The 23619-nt window shown below is 41.6% G+C and overlaps 1 protein-coding gene and 1 long non-coding RNA gene across 4 annotated transcripts in view; one reads left to right on the forward strand and one right to left on the reverse strand.

Annotated features, from left to right (window-relative positions):
- The window catches only part of LOC135213677 (uncharacterized), a 30215-nt gene extending 7392 nt beyond the window's left edge, over positions 1-22823 (reverse strand). The window contains exon 1 of the long non-coding RNA XR_010314182.1: positions 22667-22823. This is a non-coding gene — a long non-coding RNA (uncharacterized LOC135213677). The remainder of the gene's footprint in view (positions 1-22666) is intronic.
- Positions 1-23341, forward strand: part of LOC135213675 (protein bric-a-brac 1-like) — a gene marked incomplete at its 5' end in the record, with an annotated part of 136966 nt that extends 113625 nt beyond the window's left edge. The window contains 3 exon segments of one of the 3 annotated variants that reach the window (XM_064247741.1): positions 20997-21113; positions 21267-21397; positions 22744-23341. In XM_064247741.1, coding sequence (XP_064103811.1) covers positions 20997-21113; positions 21267-21397; positions 22744-22867 — 372 coding nt within the window. 3 annotated transcript variants of the gene reach the window in all.
- Positions 23342-23619: the final 278 nt, after the last annotated feature.

Here is a 23619-nt window from a genome sequence, read left to right on the forward strand (position 1 = left end):
AACAAACTGGCCTATACTGTATTATGCAAAAATTTAAGAGTATTTGGTGTTAACAAAGAATAAGGATATAATAAAAACTGGATACTGTTTTATATATGAATGAGAAAAACAGGTTTTGACATCAGAAAAACCTATTTTTGAAGAGTCCTCAAGAGACTTACACTCTCATGGTCCCCCCCCCCCCCCCCCCTCCCACCCCAATGCTCCAGAAGACAGACCAGCCACTCTCAAAGAATTCTCGTATCATAGTTGGTCTTGGCCAGAGTAGTGCTTGTTGCCACAGTGACAGAATATAAGGGATTCAAGACAAGAGAGTTCTGTCTCCTGTCCACATAGCAGCCTCTGCTTTTTTCCTTAGTCTTACTTGCATTTAGTAATACAGTAGAAGACGACCCACGACCATGCAAGTCATATTATGCTCCACATCAACCCTTGCAATTTACTACACAGCCTAGTTGATTGTCCTTTTCCCTGGTAGAAGCATCTTTGTCCACTCTGAAAGGGGTGCTGCTACTCTTGTTGTCCTTTCTTTTTGTTGTTGGAGGAGATCTTCTACTATGACTGGAGGCTTGTATGGTAGATTCATGCCGAGCTTTCTTAGGAAGAGGAAACTCAAGAAAGAGAGTATAGTTTTGCAGATTCCACTTTCCCAAGAAGCACAAACATTGTGGAATTCTGTTGTCAGGGCCAGAAAAACTACTCGCCATAAGGTCCTCCAGGTGTTCTGGCTACTATGGCAAACATGGTTCTGGAAGACTGGAAGTTCTTCCATGGTTCTGGAAGACTGGAAGTTCTTCAATGGTTCTGGAAGACTCTGGAAGCTCTTCAATAGGTACTTCCAGTATGGTGCAATAGCAAAAGTTATAATATTGAGCTGGAGCCTAGCATGAAATACAGCTATGGCTGTCCCATCTGAGATATTTCTCATATGGGTCCCAAGTTGCCAGGTAGCCACGTCCAATAGGAGCCTTTTCCTCTCAAAGGAAGGGCAAGCATTTCCCATTCCTTTGCAGAACCATTAGATACTGGGATGGCAGAGACAAATAGCTTTATCTGTGCCATACATTCTCATCTGTGGATGGGATAGAGCCCTCTTGTCCCAAGTCTACGATATTCTATCAGTGTGCCAAAAACACTACTACAGTATTCTGGCCAAGACCAACCTACAATAGAATTTTTTAAGATTGGCTGGTCTATATTATGGAGCCCTGAGGGGGACCCATAAGGGTGGAACACCTTTAAGGATAAACGGCAGCTATGCTATCAAAAACATTCTGTACAACATAGTATTACTATACATACTCCTGATTGTCTTTGGGCAAGGTTTATTTCTAACAGATCTTCAATCCTAGGAATTACCACATTAAATAAGCTATTTCCACCAAGATTGTGGAACAAGAACATTTCAGGAGTGAAACATTTGCACCTGTAAAATGGCAAACCACCCTCCTTTTGTATTCAGTAAATAATTATAATTTATTTAAACAAATTTTTACAAAATCACAAAATTTCTTCTTTTTATTCTGAATTTATACACAGTAGCAATTTCAGAAGTATTGGAACTGCTCTTCCTTACTGATTTGATAGACTTTGGAATTAAAAAAAAACTTTGTTTATAATAAATAACATATAAAAGTCAATGTGCAATACAAACTTGTACAGCATTACATAATTAGCATATGTACTGTTTATACTTGACACTCCGTACGTATTTGGATCAGGTCACAAGGGCACATTAAATTACCGTAAATTTCTAAGCAAGCTTTCACAGAACGGAACACCAGCATGTGATGAAAATAAAAATTGACCAAAAGGTCATACAGCATTCAGATAAACAAAAGTATGTACGTATCTGGACACTAACCATGAAAAGTAATGAAAGTGGTTTTGTTAAAAATATAATAGAATAAAAAAGAAGTTTATTCCACAAATAGTACTCAACTACATGAGAAAACTTGAGTTAATAGGTTCGTTTTTCAGAAATCAAGCATAAATGAAGTGTAAACATAATACGTAATTATAGCACTTACTGTTCTGACAACAATGGTCACCATCAATGTTACACATTTTCCACCATGTAAATAACGTTAGGAATTGGAGTGTTCATCCTCATGCCAGTGTAAATTATACTAAATACAGGAAATTGATTTAAGAAATAAGACAATAGTGGCACCTCAAACTTAACAGACCTCAGGTTGGTGGATTTCGTTATTTATGGCTGCATCCAAGTCCAATAAAAATAATTAAAATATTTGTACTTACCAGAGTAATCTGGTTGGTAAAGTAGGGTTTTGGCAAGTGACCCATCATGTCACACTGCTTGCATACTCCATTCATTAGTTCTTTAGTCTGTTTATGAATTATGTGCATCACGAAAAGTATGGATTTACTTTTATGGCCCACCCTCTTCTTTTTTTTTTTTTTTAAGAATTTGGGGTGCATACTTGTGTTTGAGCAGAAACAATATTTTTGTTACTAGTTTATAGTATTTTATGTATGTTGTTACAGACATATTTAGATGCAATTAACTGTATAGATATATCTCTGAAATTGAATGATAAATTTTATTTTAAACTTAATGATAACTACAAAATACTGTTTAGGATGGGCCTATTAAGTACTTTGTATGGAACCACATTGCTCTACATTTTATGCTATGTGAGTTGGCCCCAGGGAACTGTACTGTAAAGGCTATACGTAGGCCAGTCTTGTTACTAAACAGATTTCATTACTTACCAGAAGGGGAGATCCCCTGCTGTCCTTTTAAATTAAGGTGCCACCTCTAAGAAGAAAAATAGAATGAATGAATTTATAAAATTTGTGGCCATTTGCCACGCGCTGGAGCCAAAGGCCATTCAGTCGCATATATATTGACTGGATATATTTACTAATACAAGATACACTTATATAATTAAATCAAATTCATATTAAAATACTCAATTAAATATCATAAAACAAATGGATTTCCTTAAGAAATTTAAAAATCTCCTCTGTGGGAGCACCCTCTCCTAAAATATCTGACAAAGGTTTGTTGGTGAAACCAAACAGACGTTTATGATTAAAATAAAGAGGACAGTCAACAAATATATGCCTCACTGTAATGTCAACATTACAATTGGAGCATTGAGGAACCTGCCTCTCTGCTCCACTAGTTAAAAGATACCTGTGTGTTAAAAACATATGCCCTATATGCAGGCGTGTTAGAACTATACTAGATCTTCTATCCATCCCAACAGAAAGTGACTAGGGATGAACAGAAGGTCTGATCGATTTCAGCTTTAAATTACTATTTAAGTTGGACCAGTGATCCTGCCACTTAGTTCTACAAAATGATTTTAATAAAAAGTTTAAATCTTCACAGGGAACCTCACAGGGTGGGAAGCCCGGGAGGAAGCTGCCTGCTTAGCGGCTGTATCAGCCAGCTCGTTACACGAATTCCCACATGCGAGGGAACCCAACAAAACTTCACACTGATGTGTTTTCGAGAATGCAGGAGGACCAGCCAATCCTGCACCTCTTGAACGAGTTGATTAGATGGCATTAACTTCTGGAGTGCAGCTAGGGAACTCTGGGAATCACAATAAATAACATCGAGTCTCCAGTGCTACCTGTACTAAAAATAAATTTCAAAATGCTAAAAATAGCATAAATCTCATCATTAAAAATTGAGAACTTCATAGTGTAGGCCTTTTTTAATTGTTCTCTACCGATGATGACAGAACATCCAACTCCATTTGCTGATTTTGACCCATCTGTATACAGCAATCGAGTTACTATGCTCAGAAACACGGGCCGGGCCAAGAAGCTACTTTTAAGCTGAACACTTTGCGGTGATCTTTTTGTTGTCTCTAAACTTGGCAAAATATCTAAAGGAGGCCTACACCAAGGATGGAATTTAGAAAATGTAGTTTCCATAACCAGTGGAGGAATAAGGCCTATCTCTCTCGCACTGATGTTTAATCTAACTTCAAGGGGCTTGGGCAATGTAGGTTTAGTTTGGTGCTCTGTCAACAGGATGTTTATATACTTAAAATTTGGATTAGATTGAGAGGTTAGTGGCTCGTGAACAAATATCGGAGACCCTGTTCCTCCCTCTGAATGAAAGAGGAGGAAAACCAGAGTCTACATAAAGGCTTCTCAACAGGAGGGACGTTTTTAAAAAGCACCTGTACAAATATGCAATGCCATATTGTGTACTACATCCAGCTTGCCTAACAAGGTTTCTTACATGCCGAGCCATAAATCTGAGATCCATAATCAATCTTACTCAAGCATAGGGCCTGATAAATTCTTAATAAAGTAGTACAGTCAGCTCCAAAATTCAGGTTACTAACAACTTTAAGTATACTGCACCGTTGTTTAACATACTGCAGTCTCATTTATATGTTCAGCAAAAGTCAATTTTTTGTCAAAAATAATTCCTAAATATTTGACTTCATCTTCTTACAACAAGATACTAGCACCTTCTAAATATAAGGTTGGAATCTCTTCCCTTCTTTGTGTTCTACAAAAACGTATAGCTTTAGTTTCTCAGCAGAAAATTTGAAACCTTTACTATTAGCCCAGGTAGTAGCAGCATTAATTGCAATCTGAATTTTAGTACAAGCAACTGCAGTAGCTCTACTACACATTACAACAATATCATCCGCAAATGCTTGACCAGTTACTCCAACAGGGAGATGTTCAAGTAAGCCATTAAGGCAATATTAAAAAGTTTTGGACGAAGCACACACCCTTGTGGAATGCCTTCTTCCTGAAGATACTCTGATGAGAAGGTAGAGCCAATTCTAACTTTAAGGTACCGGTCAGACAGGAAGTCTTTGGCAAAATTAAACATATTGCCACCAATACGCCATTCAACCAGCTGCATTAAAATACCAGCCCTCCAGGTAGTATCAAATGCTTTTTCCAGATCAAAGAACACAGCAATGGTTTGATTTTGGACTGCAAAAGCATTCTGAATCTCACGTGTGGGACATAATAAGGGGTCCAAAGTACTTCTATTCTTGCAGAAGCCAAATTGCCTCTTCGACAACAAGCTCTTTGTTTCTAATAAAACCATACCAGACGAAAATTCACCATTGCGTTGCGTAAATCTTGAAGACACAGCTGGTAAGAGCAATAGGTCTATAACTTTTAGGATGACTAGGGTTCCTCCTTTCCAGGTTTCAAAAAAGGAACTATAACAGAGTTTTTCCACAACTTGTATGAAGTCCCTGAGGACCAGAATTCGTTTAAAACATCGACAAAGAATTTTTTTGACTCCAGAGGTAAATGAGAAATCATTGCATAAATATCATCTTCTCCAGGTGATTTTGGAGAAGACAAAGATAAGGCATATTCGAATCCGACAATATTAAATGGAAGGTTATATGCCTCAGAGTTAGAACAAACAGGTGGATTAACTATAGTCGTGTTTCTAATACTATTGATAATTCAGGGGAGTAGTGACTGGGGCTTGAAATGCTTGAAAAGTGCCGAGCAAAGGCCTCTGCCACCTCTCTTGCATCCGATATAACTACTAAGTTGATTTTCAAAATTGGTAAAGGAGAAGGGGAAAATTTACCTAGTAATTTACGGATTCTATCCCAAACTAGAGAAAGTGGCGAGTTATACTTTAATTCTGATGTGTACCTAACCTCCTTGCTTCTTTAAAGACTTGCTTTTGTTTGGCGAGGTTTGGCTTGTAACTAGCTCTTGCAATTTTCCTAGTCAAGGCACATTTACTATTCCACCAAGGTACCAGTGGACGACGGGGTTTCCCTGATGTTTTAGGAATCGACGTCATTGCTCCTCCAATCATTACGCTAGCGAGATATTCATAGGCAGCTGACGGACAAGGAAATTCATTGGCCTTACGATTGACTTTGGTAGACTTTTCATACAGCTGCCAATCTGCCTCCTTTATCTTCCATTTGGGTAAAGATGGGGAGGGTGTATTTTGTACATATTTAAGATGGATGGGATAGTGGTCGGTCCCATAGAGAATTTCATCCACTGACCACTTAATAGTCTAATCGTAATGACGACGAACATATTGTAATATCAATTGCTAAACGGGAGTTATGGGCTACATCAAACCTTGTAGGAGAACCGTCGTTCATTAAAACTACATCATTACAGTCTAACAATCTTTCAATTATAAGCCCACGGTGATCACACCTACCTTCCCTCCCACAAAGTATGTTTTGCATTGAAATCCCCCATCAGAATGAAAGGCTGAGGTAGTTGGTCTAAAAGTGATTGCAAATCTTCAACCTCTAATTGTCTTGGATTGCCAGCTCTGTCCACCAATCGAGTCTCTAGTGACCCATTTGTTGATGAAAATCTGTGTTGCACAAGCTTGCAGTATAGAGTCAAAATTGGATAACTTTTTGTGGTAATGACTTGGCCGCAATAATACATGTGCCACCATGAGCACGTTCACCTACAGGTGGTGGAGATCTGTGAAAAATAAAGTTCTGTCCACAGTTAGGAGAAACATTACCAAGTTTGGTCTCTTGCAAACAAAGGGCAGCTAAATTATGCTCCTTGAAAAGGACCCGGACCTGTTCTCTGTTTGAATGGAAACCTCGTATGTTCCACTGACATAGAGCCATTGATTTACTATTAGAGGGGGATTTTTTTTTTTTTTTTTTTTTTTTTTTACTTGGATTGGGCTGGTCTGGAAAAACTTGGTCTTGGTCTTTGTTTCGTAGAGGAACTTGGCAGATCCTCAGGAGACCTGCTATTTCCTCTCCTGGGAACCCTACTATGGTGTGGGGATATAGGTGGAGATGATGGAGTACGGGGTCTCTTATTTCTAAGAGGCACCGTCTCTGCAGCGTGCACCTAAGCCTTATGAGGTGCAATGAACAAGGTGTCATTCTGGGACATACCCAGATCAGGCAGTGAAGCTGCCTGTGAGGCTTCTACATCAGAAGCCTGAGAGACCTCCCAGAAGCCTAGAGGAGGCCCATCGGGAGGGGACAAAGGAGCCTTCCTGGATGAAGGCGGAGATGCTGAATGTACTTCGAGCTCAGAAGGGGATAGCTGAAGCTTTGGCTTTGAAGTTGGCATCCTAGATTGTTCTTCATTCGATTTTCCAATTTTCATTGCATCACTATATTGAGGTCTTGGGAACAAGTCTTTTTGCCTGGCCAATACTTAGATGTTCAGCATGTGCTTTCTCAATGGCTGCCACTTCTTTTTTAAATTACTCACATTCCTTATGCCTTGCTTTATGATTTCCTTACAATTTATATATACATAATATTGGATTGGAACATTCGCCTTCATGCTTTTGTAATGAGCAGGCAGCACATAACTGGTTTCTAGTACACACCTTTGACGAGTGACTGTACCCAAAACAAATGAAGCATTGGAGTGGTCTATGCTTAAAAGGGCTAACATGAAATCTCTCCTTGTCAACATATACATAATCAGGAACTTGATCATTATTAAAAGTGAAAATGATCATTCTTGACATTGGAACCTTGAAAATCTTCCACACTTTATCATCACACATTTCCAGCAATTCCTCGTCAGACAGTTCATATAGGTCTTGACTGAATACAACTCCCTTAGCGTAACTAAAACTATAGTGTAGTTTGACCTCTTTTATCATATTAGTATTTTTCAGCTTAGAGATCATGTGGCCTTGTCTATAAGACTTTGCATGAACCAAAAAACTGTTCTTTCCAAATCTAGTAATATCTGAGTTGGCCATTGTTCCTACCAATGTTCTCAAATGTTTCCTGAAGTGAAAAAGATTACAAGTCTGATTTTGTTGAAACAATCAGCACCTGGCTGGTAGAGGTGTCCTCACCTTATGTTTCCCATCTGTAGTTTCCTGACTGACTCTAGCTGGATAAAAGGAATCTACTTCAATATTCTGGGGTATTTTATGAATTAATACACACTTTAAGTTTTCCTTAGATGAACACTTGAAAGCATTCATGGCATTTTTATGAGTAGTAAACTCAATCCAAACCCTCCAAAATGCAAAATCTTCAGTGTCACAATACTTAATGACTTTAATTTCACCATACCTTCCAAACATTTCCATAAAAGCAAAACAATTTAAATCTGAGGAGAGAGAATCAACATAAAGGATTCTCTCACCACTGCTAGAGCTTTCCATAGCCACATTCAATGTCTTGTCAAGGGTCGTCTTCTGTACAATTGAATTTTCTTTAGGATTGTCCTTGTTTGTGCCAGAGGTCGAAGAGGAGGGAAGTGTCAGGAGGTCGCATTGTCCGGGGGAGTTTATTGTAGGGTCGTTAATCATTAATCCGTGAAGAGAAATTTGAAAAACCTACTGCAAGTCAGGCAGAAAACCAAGCCCACCACACCAACCCCTAACTCACCAAAGACACTCAGCAGAGACTGACTCCCATATGTCCACTCCCTACCCTACCCCGAAGGGATAGCTCTATCATAACATGAGTGGCTCAAGTGTAAGCAAAACCCGCTTGATAGGACTGAGGGCATAACTAGTATGCAATCATCCCCATTCATGTTACAATAGAGGGCACACCGGAAAGAATGCCGAGAGTCCTACCGTAGAGACTATACCTCCCTGGATTCCGCAGGCAAGTCCCCCATAGGTAGTTTCGCCCCAATAGATATTGGTGTGAAATCATATCAACATCCTCAGGGTCCAAACATACTTGAGAGGCGGACCAAACCTCTACAGTCTCTGCCATTTGGATCAAGAAAGAGCCAATGCACATAAGCCCAGCCCCTGCCCAACCTGTAAGAAGGTTTTAGTGAAGAGGGGGGCAGCTAGGTTGAGCAACTGAGTTAAAGATAGTAGAAGAGTGGAAACAAATTTAAGTAAGAGGAAAATTGAGACTTTTGGATTCGAACTGGGAGATATATCTCCCAGTTCGAAAGCCCTCTTGCCCGCTATGCATTTTCAGCCGTCAGCTGAAAATGCATAACTTCGTCAAGGCAGTCTCAAATCAAGAGGGAAAAGAAGAAAAATAGACTTGAATACTGTATGCCAGTCATATGAGCAAAGCAGAGAAGAAGAAATTAGTACTAAAATTATCACAAATAAGAAAATCACAATACATAGTACATAGTCTTTAGAGAATGCTACTCAAAGTCACACTTTTGTATAAGCTAAGTAATCTGATCAAGGGAACATAAATGCATTTTGACATGGACTTTTGACCAAATTTAACTGAATGCCTGACTTACCTTTCCATGGGCATTCACTACCCCTTATGAGATTTTTACATTCAGTGAAAGTGGGAACACTAATGGACTGCAGTACTTCAAAAAATTCTTGACTCCATCACACTGCCCAATTTTAATACCCAAAAGTATAAGATGGGTGGCAGCAGATATTGCTAATTAATAACACTGTCACTCCAAATAACCTGAAATACAGGATCTACTTAATAAAACGGGACCAACGGCTTTACGTGAATTCCGAACCATGTCGTGAGTGAACTTCTATCACCAGAAATACACATCTCTCTGACCCCTCAGTGGAATGCCCGAGAATCGAACTCGCGGCCGCTGAGGTGGCAGGTCAAGACTATACCGATCGCACCACTGTGGCGCTTAGTAGTACGTATTGTTAAGTGGGAGATGGGTCAGTCAGTGTACATGGTAACAAGGTAGTTAACTGGTGGAGATGAGAATGAACGAGGATTTACCCCTTCCTCACCTTCCCAGTTTGCTTGCTTGTTTATCATAGGCAACTCTCCGAGGGTGTGGGCGTCCTCCTTGTAGGCATTTCATGGTGCCAGTAATGGTAACCACCATAAATAGAAGTACATATTGTTTATTTTTGTAGGTGGATGAATTGTACAAATTTTTCCCCTGTAAGAAGTGTGCTGGTTAGGTTTTGCCCTATTGGGAGAAGTTTGGCAAGCAGAGGAGGAAGGACAAGAGGCTCTCCCCAGCTTCCTCGGGGAATATGCCCCGATGATGCCACCAAAATCCATCTAGCTCCTTTCTCCTGCCTCTTTTGTCTACACCTCTGCCTACCAATGATAACCCCTTCTAAGGGGGATAGCACCAAGGATATGAAGTCTGCCTATGCTCTCTCCTCTGAGGACAAAGTAGCTACTAGATTTGTCTACTAGAAGAGGTACTTCTTCAGCAACTGTTTTGTTCCCCATCTCATTTGACTATGACATTCCAGGTGTCTGTAAGATGTCATCAATGGAGTACTTGTGGAAAATATGTCCTACACTAAATATTCCAGATAGTTAGTCTTTCACAGCCATCCTCAACAACTTCTGCAGAGGAGGAGGACTTGGCACTTAAGCCTTCTTAACCTGTAGTGTCTGCAGCTGCTCGGCTTCTTTGTCTTCAGTAAAGAAGGGAGATACTCCTGTTGCAGTAGTTTTGCCAGTAGCAAATCCTCTGGTACGTATTATTGTTGTTTTTGGGTGTGGCCTTAACCAGCCCTTCAATGAAAAGATGAGCAAGTCACTGAAGAAGAATGGGAGGAATCATGTTTGGCACTCTTCCATATTATTCACCTCTTTCTCCCTGGACTCTGATACAAACTTGATGCTTTTGAAACTATTTTGTTCCCATACGTAATTCTAACCTTGGAAAAGCTCCAAGGACTCAATTTTTCTTTTTATTCCTCTAGCTGATTCTTACATTGCTTGTGGAAATTAGATAAACAAAGTCTTTCAGAATTTTAAGTCTACAGTATTCATAAGGAACTAACATATTATGATAAGAGTAAATTTCTGTATTTTTTTATAATATCTGAATTTTACTGAATTTTAAAAGGTTAGGATTTGTACAACAGTTCAAGCCTCTTATTTAGTGGTACATGTTATGGAGATGATACTACGTACTTCATTTTCACGTTCAACAGTAGCATTGATATGTTTAAACACTGTTTTCATGTAATTTTATGGTTAAAAGACCTGTAATATTTACATCATGGCACCAAAATGAGCCTAAAGCACTGTTAATAATGCTAAACTAGTAGCAAGAAAACATGAAGCATCTACCTCAAAGGGTAATAAGACTGTACGTACTGCAGAAAAGATGTAAACTTGAATACATAGCAGCATAAGGTTTCTTATGCAAATTTAAAAAAAAAATCATGTGTACAGTAACTGCATTTCTAATTAATGTTATTGTATTACAATACATACACCATATCATATATTCTTTGCTTAACGTAGTTGTAAAACATAAAAATACACACTCAACTAAAATTATAGATATTACAATATGTATAGTTGTGTGCGCTCTCTAGGTAAGTACTATTATACTTTATTCAAAAGTTACATCAAAGGGTAAAGTGTTCTCTGTAGATACATCAGTATGGAAATTCTGGCTAGTCAAAACACAGCACTGGTTCTGCTGAGACAATCTTTTCATACTAAAAGTGAAAACGTGAATATTGGGCACAAATGTAGTCTGTACTTTAAAAATGTATTTGTTCCAAAAGAAATACAAACCATCACCTTTTATGTAGACCTTATTCCTTAGGTGGGTGACCATCTTGTTCCTGGTCAAGACTGTGAACAATGGAGCAGTGCTGTTGCTTAGACATAGGGATGGCAGAGCAATGGAGCCCTGAGCCTGGGCAAGAAGTGTCTGAAACCTCGCTAAAAGGAAAAATTCTTGGAGAACCAAAAATTTTCCTTTTCTGATGTGTCATTAGTTTTAATGTATCTTAATCTGGCCAACAAGTACAATAATTGGTTAGATTATAGCTCTAATGATCCAACAAGGTTAAAAGGGAGAGAGAAATTGTCAACTTAATAGCCAAAACTTTAAGCCCAGCCTGATTTAGCTTACCTGTCCTGAGCTGCAGAGGAAGGATAGAAGGAAGAGAACCACTCACTCTTTCATCATTACAATTCATCCTCAGACTTATATTTAGCAAGTACACAACACCTACTACAAGTGGTATGGGGGTCAGTAATGGAAGACGCCAAAAACCTCGAACATGGAAATCCTGAACACCCGGATGTGTGGAATGCTGCCACATACATCCATGCAAGAAATGGAATGAAGGGGTGACAAATTAAATCCGTAGATTCTTTAAAATCTTGTAATGAAGATAAACAGACATCAAGACGAAAGCAGCGGGAAGCAGGTCCGCGCTTGTCAATACAATGACCACTGGACAGTGACTGACTATGCATATGGCGGGAAATAAAGGCAGTGTTGACATATCTAATTACAATGTTGCCACGATGCATAATGAAATAGTGGTCTCACAGTATGTGCAATGGGAAATATACATGGAAACAGATATATAATTCTTCTATAGAATAATACAAAGCAAATGTACAAAATGTTCATAAACTGTACGTAATGTAATTAATATACAGCATAACACTAAATCTCTATTTACCTCCCTCCCCCTTTACGCTTGTAGCAGTGTCTCGAGCGGAACATTAATTCCTCTGAGCTAGTCGAGGTGAATGACGAGGGATATTGGAGGGTTCGAATGATGGCTCTCTTTCCTGGCCAGGGCAAGGGGACACAGGGACTTGGGGAGAGGTGTCGTCACTCATATTAGCCACTGGGCGTAAATGTCTTCGGTTTCGAAACCATACACGACCACTTGGAAGGCGTATTTCATACTTTCTTGACATTCCGCGGCCCATCACGATGCCGACCTTGTCCCATCGAAGCGTCGTTGAGTCCTGTATCCTAACTCGTTGGCCGATGGTGAGCTTGGGTAGAGGTCGGGCATGAGAATTGTAAAGGCTCATGGCTTGGTCAGTTTGGGCAGCAGTGCGACGGTCGTAATCTTCAGTCTTAGTTTGCCACTCCTCTGTGAATGATCTGGGGTGAGCCGGAACACAAGTGCGGAGAGGATGACCATAGAGAATCTGCGCAGGGGAGCGTCCAGTGGGGTTCGGTGTATTCCAAAGCTCCAGCAGTCCTCTATCAAAGGCTTCACAATCTATGTTCCCGGATGGGGCAGCCTTGATGATAAGATGTTTACCAGCTTTCACTGCAGCTTCTGCGTGTCCATTATAGCCTAGAGGGTATGTGAGAAGTGATGATGTGATGAACTCCCCACGGGTCGCAAATTTGCTTGAAGTCATGGCTGGAAAAATGGGGGTCCTCCATCAGTTCGTAAGCGGAGTGGAACACCAACCTCGCGGAAGAAAACACAGAACATTCTTGTAACTGGCTGAAGTTGTGTCACGTCCACAAGGAACAACCACAGGCCAGCCTGAAAGTCTATCAGCAATAACAAGGAAGGATTTCCCTGCTACGTGGAAGAAGTCAGCTGACACACTTTCGAAGGGCCGGGATGGATGGTCGTCACACATGTAAGGTTCTTGTTGCTGATAGGGAGAAGCTGTTGGCAGGCCTCACAGCTTTCTACTTTATTCTTGATATCTGCATTGATACCTGGCCAGAATACTGTCTGCATTGCACGACGTCGAGTAGCTTCAATCCCTCGATGGCTCTCGTGGAGTCAATCCAAGGTGCGTCTACGGAGGGCTGCAGGGATGACGATCCGGGGTCCATACAATACTAACTCTCCATCCGTGTAAAGGTTGTCCCGCAGCTTCCACCTACGGGAGGGCGGAAGCGTGGAGATCATAGCGGTTGGTAGGAAAACCGTTGGACGTAGTGAATGAGACGACTGTAATCTTGATCCTGAGATGCGGCCGTGCGGATTTCTTGGTAGAGACTTGTCTTCTTCGATGATGGGTCCTGTTGCCTGGTCGTCAGTGGAAGTGGCGGGCTGGCAACGATACACCTGACATGTGCAGTTGAAGTGGTGCACTCCTCTTCATCTTCAGGTGTGGGGCGACTGGTTGGGGAGCGAGACAGGGCGTCTGGTATGCAAAGTTGTTTCCCTGCGCGCCATACTGCAGTAAAGATGTAGGGGGCCACTTTCATCTTGAGGTGCTGAAGGCGTGGATTCTCAATAGCATCTAAAGTGTAGTGATTGAGAATTGGTATCAAGGGGCGATGGTCAGTCATTAAGGTGAAATGTTGAAGTCCAGACAAGTATAGGCGGCACTTAGCTATAGCCCAAGTGACTGCAAGTAGCTCCAGCTCTATGGTGGCGTAGCGAGTCTCTGTATCCGTAAGGAAACGAGAGCCACACTGGACGAGACGCATCTGACCTCAGAGTTATTCAGAAGGTTAGGGCATAGCCGAGACCGTATAGGCGTGAGGCATCTGTTTGTAGAACCACAGGCGAGGCAGGATTGAAGGGTGCCAGGACAGGTGGTGAAGTCAGAGCTGTCTTTGACTTTCTTAAATGCTCGGTCATGGTCGGGCGTTCCAGACGAATGAGCGTTTGGGGCTCATAAGTGGACGTAGGGGCTGTGGTGCTGCTGCGATGTCTGGAGTGAAGTCGGCAAGTTGATTGACGAGACCCATAAACGACCTGACGTCTGTGACATTGGACGGTGTTGGGAAGTCGCGTATAGCTGATACCTTGTCGGGGTCTGCTGCAATACCATCGAATGATAAGACATAACCGCAAAAGTTAACTTTAGGGGCGGCTACAGTAAATTTCTCCTTGTTGAGGGTGATGCCATACTGACGGCATCTGGTCAGCACTTGGTGCACGTGTTGTAGGTGGGAAGGGAGATCCTCATCGGAAAGGAGAATGTCATCTACCACCTTCACACAGTTGGGAACACCTTGTAGTGCCATATCTCCATGGAGGCCAGTAGTGCATCACCTGTTGCTGAAAATCCCATCGGGCGCGACAGTGCTGGAATCTTCCATACGAAATTATAAATGTAGTCAGGTGGCGGTCCTCTTCTGCCAACTCCATTTGCCAATAGCCATGCAGGGCATCCGCTGTGGTGAAGTACTTCGCAGTAGGAGAGATGTTGCGGACGGCATCATGGGGCGTAGGTGAAGGGTGTGCAGGGCGGGCTACCTGAGAATTTAGGTGGGTATGATCCACAGTGATGCGCACACCTTTGTCCTTGGGTACCAAGACCATGGGATGGCACCATTCAGAGGGTTTGTCGCCTGCTGGTCTGATGATTCCTTGTTGCACCAAGGAGCCAAGTTCTTCTTTCACTTGATCTCTGAGAGCAAACGGAATGGGCCTGGGTGTATGCACAGCGAATGGTGTAGCACCAGGTTTCAGGTGAATCCTCATTGGAGGGCCTGCCATTTTCTTTAGTGGCTGGGTTTGTAGATCCTTCTTGGATATGAGGACGTCGCTGAAGTGCCGAAGAAAATAGTCCTTAATAGCTGCGGGTGACGTCATGGCAGAGGCAGGAAACTGAGCGCATCTGTTGACATGTGTTACCTTGAGGATGGGCTTCGGGAATTCCGGTGACACTATGGCGAGGGCTCGGCAATGTTCATGGGAGAGGAGGGGAGTCTGGATATCCTCATGAACATGTATGGTTGCTGAGCAAGACTTATTGCCAAGACAAAGGGTTGCCTGGAAGTATCCTACAGCCAGTGTCATGGGGGATCCATCTGCTGTCACAACGTCTGTCATGGGTGGAGGTTCGAGCCTTGTCCGAGGTATGTGGAGTGCATCCAAATGTATGGTGCCAATCACTGTGATGTCTGCTCCTGTATCGGGGATTAGCTGGAGTTGTGCTGATATATCGCCAAATGACAGAGAGACAGTGACTGGTGTGGGGGACTCGCTACCCAAGTTATCACCCACGAAACGGCAGCTGGGATTTGACTTATTAGGAGGAGTTGAAGCTGTGTACCCAGTCTGACTTTTCTTGGTCGACCTGCACATCTTCTCAAAATGTCCCTGTTTCTGGCAGGTCTTGCACTGAGCTTCCTTAGCAGGGCATTTCTGAGTGCGGGGCCAATGACCTGTGCGTCCGCAGTTATTGCACGATGCACCCGTGGCTGGGCATTTTCCGGAATCGTGCTTGCGAGAGCAATATTGACAAGGGTCACTGTTAGGAGACTGGTGAGAACGTTGGTCAGGAGATCGATGAGAAGTCCTCTTCTGTTGACGCTGGTTCTTCTTGTATGTAGATACTGCATTGACCTGACTAGGGGAAGATGCAATGTCATGAACTCTGCGAGGGTAGATGAGGGTTGGAGGGGGATAAGGCGTTGTATTAACTCTTCGTCTCTCACACCCATCAAAATTACCATCTGCAATTGCCATTCGGTGCAGGAGGTGGGGTTGCCAGTGCATAAGTCCACTTCATCAGCGAGATCCTTGAGGCGTGCGTAGTAGTCTGCAAACGATTCTCCGACAGCCTGTTTGCAGGACAACAATTCCCTGCGTCGTAAGGCTTCATTTCTGAGGCTACGAAAGTGCTTTTGCAGTGTATCCAACACCTCTGTAAGGGAAAGTGATGTGTTGGGAGGGATGCCCAGTGTATGCATAAGCAGGCGTTGGACGTCCAGGGAGATGCAAGTTCTCAGGTGAATCAGCTGGGAAGTTTGATGTAACCTATCAAGTCCAACTAATGCCGCATAATCCTCAAAACGGAGTCTCCATTGGCGAAACGCTTGGTACGTTGCATCTTGTTGCAGGAGAGGTGGGGGATGGACCGTAGGCTTGCTAGAAACTGAAGGTGTATTCTCTGAGAAGCCAGGGGGTGGGGGAACAGGTGTAACAGGAGGTGCAATCATGGGGTTAGTTTGCTGGGGTTGCGATGCCGCAATCTGTCCTGATAGCAAGGAGAAAAGAGACATGAACTGCTGGTTGTCTTCCTGTCTTGCTTGCTCCATCTGTAGTCTGAAGTTCTGCTCCTCTTGTCATCGTCGATCTTGCTCTTGCATGCTGGAAGTCTGCAGAAAGTGTATAAGATGAAGTATGTCATTATTCTGGTCTCCTGTCCTATTGGGAGTCTGGGGAGGAGGGAGAGTGGTGCTGGTATCTTCATCAGCAGTGGGGAGGTGCACAGGTACCTCGTCTCTCATCAGACCCTCCGTTTGATCCTCTGCCTGATCCGCTGTCTGCTCCTCTGTCTCATCCGCTGTCTGATCCATTAAATCAATTAGCTTATCCTCTTGCTGAGCCATGTCGTGTTCGGTGTCGTAAGAGAGTTTGAGAGCTGTAGAATGTCAGAAAAATATCCAAGTCGCTGTATGTAAGCGAAAGAAAGCACTTAGGATATTTTAAGAATTACAACGTTTGTCAGTGTGCTTGTGAAATAAGCGGCAGTCGGGTGGGGTGAGTGAGTGTGTGTTGCGAGCTAGCGACCAGAGGGGAGGCGGGAGGGGTGAGTGCCTCTTGGTGAGCGCCTCGGGCCCTCAGTCACCATCGATGCATGATTAGGGGAGGACGCATGGTGGGGGCTCCCAAGAAAATGGGCGCTAGAGTTCAAATATCCTAAAGAAAGCTTGGCAAGGACACTTAATATAATGCAACACAACACTATAACACACTGTCACTCTAACCCTGCACTGCACAAACACTGTATCACTCTTGGAAACACTGTATCATTCTTGGAGACACTATAGTAAACTGTCGTTGATATCTTGAGTCACTGTAAGGAATCCAATGTGCGAGACGAGAAGTAAGCGGCAATGGCGGTCGTCTTCTTGGAGTCAATAAGTGCAGTTACTCACTGCGCCATGTGTGGAATGCTGCCACATACATCCATGCAAGAAATGGAATGAAGGGGTGACAAATTAAATCCGTAGATTCTTTAAAATCTTGTAATGAAGATAAACAGACATCAAGACGAAAGCAGCGGGAAGCAGGTCCGCGCTTGTCAATACAGTGACCACTGGACAGTGACTGACTATGCATATGGCGGGAAATAAAGGCAGTGTTGACATATCTAATTACAATGTTGCCACGATGCATAATGAAATAGTGGTCTCACAGTATGTGCAATGGGAAATATACATGGAAACATAAATATAATTCTTCTGTAGAATAATACAAAGCAAATGTACAAAATGTTCATAAACTGTACGTAATGTAATTAATATACACCATAACATTAAATCTCTATACGTACACCGGACACATGTGGGGCCTAAAACTCTTGGTGGAATCCATGATAAAGACAAGCAGGTGCGCGCACACACTGAAAGCAAAGCACAAATAAATCACAGGCTAACAAAGAAACCAGCTTGGGAAGGAGAGCACAAAAGCGACTACTCTCCACGGCGGTCAAAGAAAGACCGACGCATTACGAGGTACCAAGCCCGGTCAGTGACCAGCTTCCACCTCGTATACGTACAAGTTGCCAAATGCCACAGATTCCTTGCTTTACAATCTTTGATTGTTTTAACCGGTTCCAGCTGGCACTAGAAGCTTATCCTATTGTTAAGACCGAAGGTTTGTTCAGCATATGAACAAAGGAAGCAGCCTGCAAAGACAGATACTAATGTAACTTGAAATAAAGGGTGATAAAACAGGTTTTGACATATGAAAAACCTATCTTTGGTAGCCACTGTGAGTCCTCAAAAGAGTTCTCATATAATTGGTCTCAGCCAGAATTAGGTAATCATTGTAGGACAGGAGCTCCTGTCTTGAGTCCTTTCTATCCTGTCACTGTGCCAACAAGCACTACGTATTCTGCCCGAAACCAACTAAAAGAGAATTGTAGTATATAATTGGTTGGTCTGTCTTATGGGTCCCTTGGGGGACCATGAGAGTGTAACTCCTTTGAGGATGAGACATATAAATTATAGAAGCATCAGCAGGAATGAACTGCTTCTCACTTAAAAATTTGAAGATCAGAATACTCCACAGCCTGGAAAAACTATTCCACATTTTAGTAGGAGCCAAAATAAAACTGCTAGCAAACTGAATACTACATAGCATTAAAACTGATGCTAAAAATTTAGTTTGTAGCTCCAGCCTGGCTAGTGTTACACACAAAAACAGCTAGGTCATATAAAGAATGAAGAGGATTTTGTCTTCGTATATTTTATGCAACAAACAATGAACTCACTTTATGTCTGTCCTACAAGTTAACATTATGAGTTGGGCAAACTCAACTTAACTGACGACATGAATCTATCCAAGAGTTTGATATGAGATTCAGCACTGAAGACCAACTGGAGAAAAGTACAGTGGATCCCCACCTATTATTCGCAGCTCCAGATTCATGGCTTCTCCCATTTGCTGTATTTTTCAGAGATATATTCACTAATTACTGCAAGTATTTTCATGTCTAAATGCATTTTTTGGTTAAACTATTAAAAAATACTCTGATATACAGTGGACCCCCGTATTTGCCTTCTCCGGATTCGCGGACTCACACATTCGCGGATTTCTCTCAGGAATGTTTCCCCACGTTATTCGCGGAAAATCGCACATTCGCTGTATTTGTCTATGAGAAATATCCACAAATTCCTGGTTTTTTATCAATTTTATCATAAAATGCACTTTTTGTGATAAAAATATTATAAAAACCAAGTATGGAAATTTTTAGTGGGTTTTTCTTGAGTTTTAACTAAGAAAATAGGCTGTTTTTAAGCGTTTTTATAGGGGTTCCAAACATTCACGGGTTCTAACTATTCACGGGGGAGTCTGGTACGCATCCCTTGCGAATACAGGGGGACCACTGCAATTGATTTCAGAGGGTTTTTCTGGTTTCTGAACTATCAAATTAGGCAGTTATGAGCGTTTTTAGAGGGGTTTCAATTACGTATTTGCGGATTTTAGCTAATCATGGGGGGTTGTGGTACATATTCCCACGAATACCAGTGGTCAACTGTCCAAACAAAGTAGTGTTGAAAAACTTAAGATTACATGTAACAGCCTCATCACAAAATATTTTAATATTTCTACATGATGCCAAATTTCTGAAAATTAGAAGAAGCAATACTATGCATCTCCTTCACAAAAGTCAATTTCTTATCAAAGTTACTGTACGCCTAAATTCTTAAGACACATTTGAAAACTATACCATTTATACGTAAATAAGGATGCAAAGGCAAAAGAAAGTTTGTGTTCTTGTAGAAAAAAATTGCAAATAAGATGAATTGCCTTTTTCCTACATATGTACACAAACTTTGTCTTTATCAAAATCCCACTTCTTGCTAACCCTGCTTTTATCCTTGTTGCCAAGGGAGAAAGTGGACATTAGTTAGTGTGTGCATGGCTCTCCCACACCCCTCAATTGCCTGCCACTAGTTTAATATTGTTAACAGCAACAAGCAAAGGAGGGGGTGGGAGAAACACCCACAAGCTCAGTAATTATTGTCCACTTTCTCCCAATAAACTTTAGGTAAGATGTTGTTCTGTCCTAATGGAGCTTGGTCAGTTACATACCTTATTTAGCAACCACCACAGGTCCTACAGAGAAAGTATCCAAGGGCTTGTAGGCAACACCAGAACCTGTGCCACCAAGAAGTTCCTCCTGAATGCTAGGGACAATGCAGCACCCAACTCCTTAAGCCCTTGCCCTTGGTATGGAGCCATCTCCCTTGCCAGATGATTCTTTAACCTGCTTGATGTCCTAACGAGACAATATTCTTGGATACTTCCTTCTTTTGGCTGACAGTATGGGCTTCTCCACTTTGGGTGCAGAGGCCACTCAGTCCCAGTGACCTGTTCCAGGCAATTGAGCTGATCTGACAATACACTCCCACATGCCTAAGATGTATACGGACGAGAGTTTGATGGCATGGCGTATCACCAACACATGCCTCACGTACCTGCTTGCACTGAAGGAGGTTCACTTGGGAGAAGTACTTCCATTTAGCTGTATGTATTAATAAAATACCTGCAGCTGTGTGTGTTCATTCCTTTACTCTTCTTTGTTTCATATATTTAGTGGTTCTGTTATAGTTTACTGGAAATTATTAGTGTTTGTTTGGTATGTCGGGGACACAGGACTCGGCAGAAAATACGACCATTCCATGATTTATGTTTATTTTTATGTTATGTATTACCAAGAGCTCTGTCCACTGGGCCTCTCTGCTATTTAAAGGTCTTACCATGGTCAATTTCATATGCATTAATTTCCACAATTCAAATGATAATTAGCAGGAATGAAGAGCACAATGGATGAGATTGAAATAAGTGAATGTAACTGGCTTTATATACAGCACTAGTAGTTAGATGCATCCAAGAATAATTTTCAGAGTATAACAAACTTCTCGTATGATTTTCTTTACAGCAGCTAGCAGCAGCTCGAGCTCTCTTGCGAGTTTTAGGTGCAGCTGGTTCTGGGTCTCACAAAGCTGCGAGGATGAGTGATTCCATTAAACATAACATTGCCTCAGGACAGTGTAGAGTGAGTGTTATTTAAATTGCATATAACTGTAATTCTTTTGGAAATTCAGGATTTCAAAGATTATTATTCAACACGTATACACAGACAGAGAAGCTGCTCTCTATGTACTTGGAAACTAATCATATCCTTTTCTTCTCTTTGTATTAAATACAGGTTTGTGGAGAGAATATAGCCAGAGGGGAACACAGAGCACACATGGCATCCCATACAGCTCACAGACCTCTTCACTGTGCTGTTTGTGGTCGGGGCTTCCATCAAACTGAAGATCTCAAAAGACATATAAGGTAAATTGAGTAAATGGAATTATCTGTGATTTTAAAGTTATCAGTTTTTGTTCACACTTCTGTCAAATTACAAAGCAATCCTCCCATCCCTTGTAAGTACTGTAAAAGGAGGCCTATCGCCTGCTAATCCCGTGTGTGCGCGCGCTTAGTCCGAGAGCCATTTACTCACTGAACAAGAGGGTAGCACAAACTGACAAGCAGGCTCCAAAAAATGAGATGAGCATTCCTCCTTCTGTGAAGACATGGTAAGGCTCGTAGTACTTGCACATGGTACAGGGACAAGCCCCACAGGGGGCAGACAGGTTACTGTCCTCACCCCTCATGTATAAACAATACAGAGACCACAAACACACCAAACAAGGGACCATGATGCCTTTTCCATGTATGGATTACACCACTGATCCTTTAAGTACCGTACTATTCCTAGGACTCTATTGTGTGATCAGACTGAAATATACTACTCAAAATGGAGTTCAGAGCCAAGGTCAAGTGACCTATGTCTCTTTTAGTTTGGTAATGGCTTAACTAGAAGGTAGTACTGGTAAACAGAAATGCTCATTACCATTCATGTATAACCACAAACGTTTGTGGCAAACCACTAGCCAAACGGAGCGTCAAGGTCACATGCAAGCTCACTACCTGTAGTCATGAATATAGGACCAGGAAGGACTGGCTCAATAAGGAGTTTCTGGTGCACCACGTCTGAGATGAAGCAGGCAGGCTGAGGAAGGGTAGTGTTCACGCTTAAAAAGGCCATGTCAGACTAGCCAGCAGCTGATCAGTGCTTGAGAGCTTCTGCTCCCTAGAGACTGGGAAGAGCACTCACTGGGAGTTCTATAAGACTTCTTGTGAGATGCCTTCTTGTACTTAACCCTTCCTCTTCCTACAGCAGGGTGAGGAGAAGCTCAATGAGGAGGAGGAGAAGAAGGAGAAAAGAAAGAACTTGTCCTTCCTATCCTAGCCAGTATGTAGTCTTTTTTCTTACTCTCCTCTGAGGGTGTAGCTATACTGCACTGCATGCTTCTGGAGCATCTTCTATGGAAAAGACAGCTGCTACAAATATGAATTCCTTTAAATTAAAATCATGTTTAAATTCTAAGGAATTAATATTTGCACTAAATGGGTTACTTTCTATGTTTCAGTAACTAGAAGTGTCATATGCTATCTACATTAGCTTCAATGGAAAAATAACACCAACAAACTTCTTTATCTTACAGTTCTTTAAGTCCAGGTTTGTTTAAATAACTATTGCAAAATGTATGTACTCACCTTTACACACAGGTTTTTTTTCTTTTAAGAATACACATTGGTGAAAAGCCTTACTGACAAAGCATTTTTCTTTTCAGAATACACACCGGTGAAAAGCCTTACAAATGTTCAACTTGTGGTGTGGCTTTCAGACAACGAGGTCATCTTTCACGGCACGTCTTTAAATACCACCCGGAGCAACGGCCATCAGCAGCTAAATAGGGGCAATTTAGTACAGTTTTATTTACATTGTTAAATGTAATAGTTTCTAGTTCATCATTTTATTGACTTATTTCTTGTACAATATCTCAAGTGGAACAGTGACTGACCAGTTTGCTGTACACACTCTCACTCTTCTTATTTAAACTGTTAGTGACAAATCAGTACAATACAATTTGGAATTTTAAAGAACAGTAGCTTAATATATTGATATGTGATATGTTAGTGTGATAAATCTTGAAATCAACAAGAGCATTATAACCTTATATAATAGATATGAATATAAATACATAACTAACTGATCCCAGATCATTTTATGCAATTTCAATTGTGGTTAAAACCATGATATTGTATTGTAATTAGCACTTGCCTTGTTTGGTTTCTACCGTAAGATCTCGTTTTATTTAAAATGTATTAGATCTGATGATTTTTTATTAATATTTTGTAAAGTTTAGTCTATGTGGTCGTTAATTAAAATTTTTTGTAAATTAAAGTATTATACTTAACCTTTCATAATGGAAAATCTCACATAGCAAATACTATGCGATACACTTATGTCTTATTATCTACATGTCTGATAACCACAACTTGCATCTCCATCAGTCCTCCCTCCTTTGACATGGGGTGAGCTATGGTAGAGCTTATTCTGACATGTTTTGGGAGATGCTAAGGCTCTCCAAAGTTTTCCTTCCACAAGTACAGTTCCATCATGCTGGCCCCGGACACAGTTGATTTGGAGAACCATTTCACCAGAC

Source organism: Macrobrachium nipponense, chromosome 43 (genome assembly GCF_015104395.2).
Source record: "Macrobrachium nipponense isolate FS-2020 chromosome 43, ASM1510439v2, whole genome shotgun sequence".
In the NCBI taxonomy this organism is placed as follows: Eukaryota; Metazoa; Arthropoda; class Malacostraca; order Decapoda; family Palaemonidae; genus Macrobrachium; species Macrobrachium nipponense.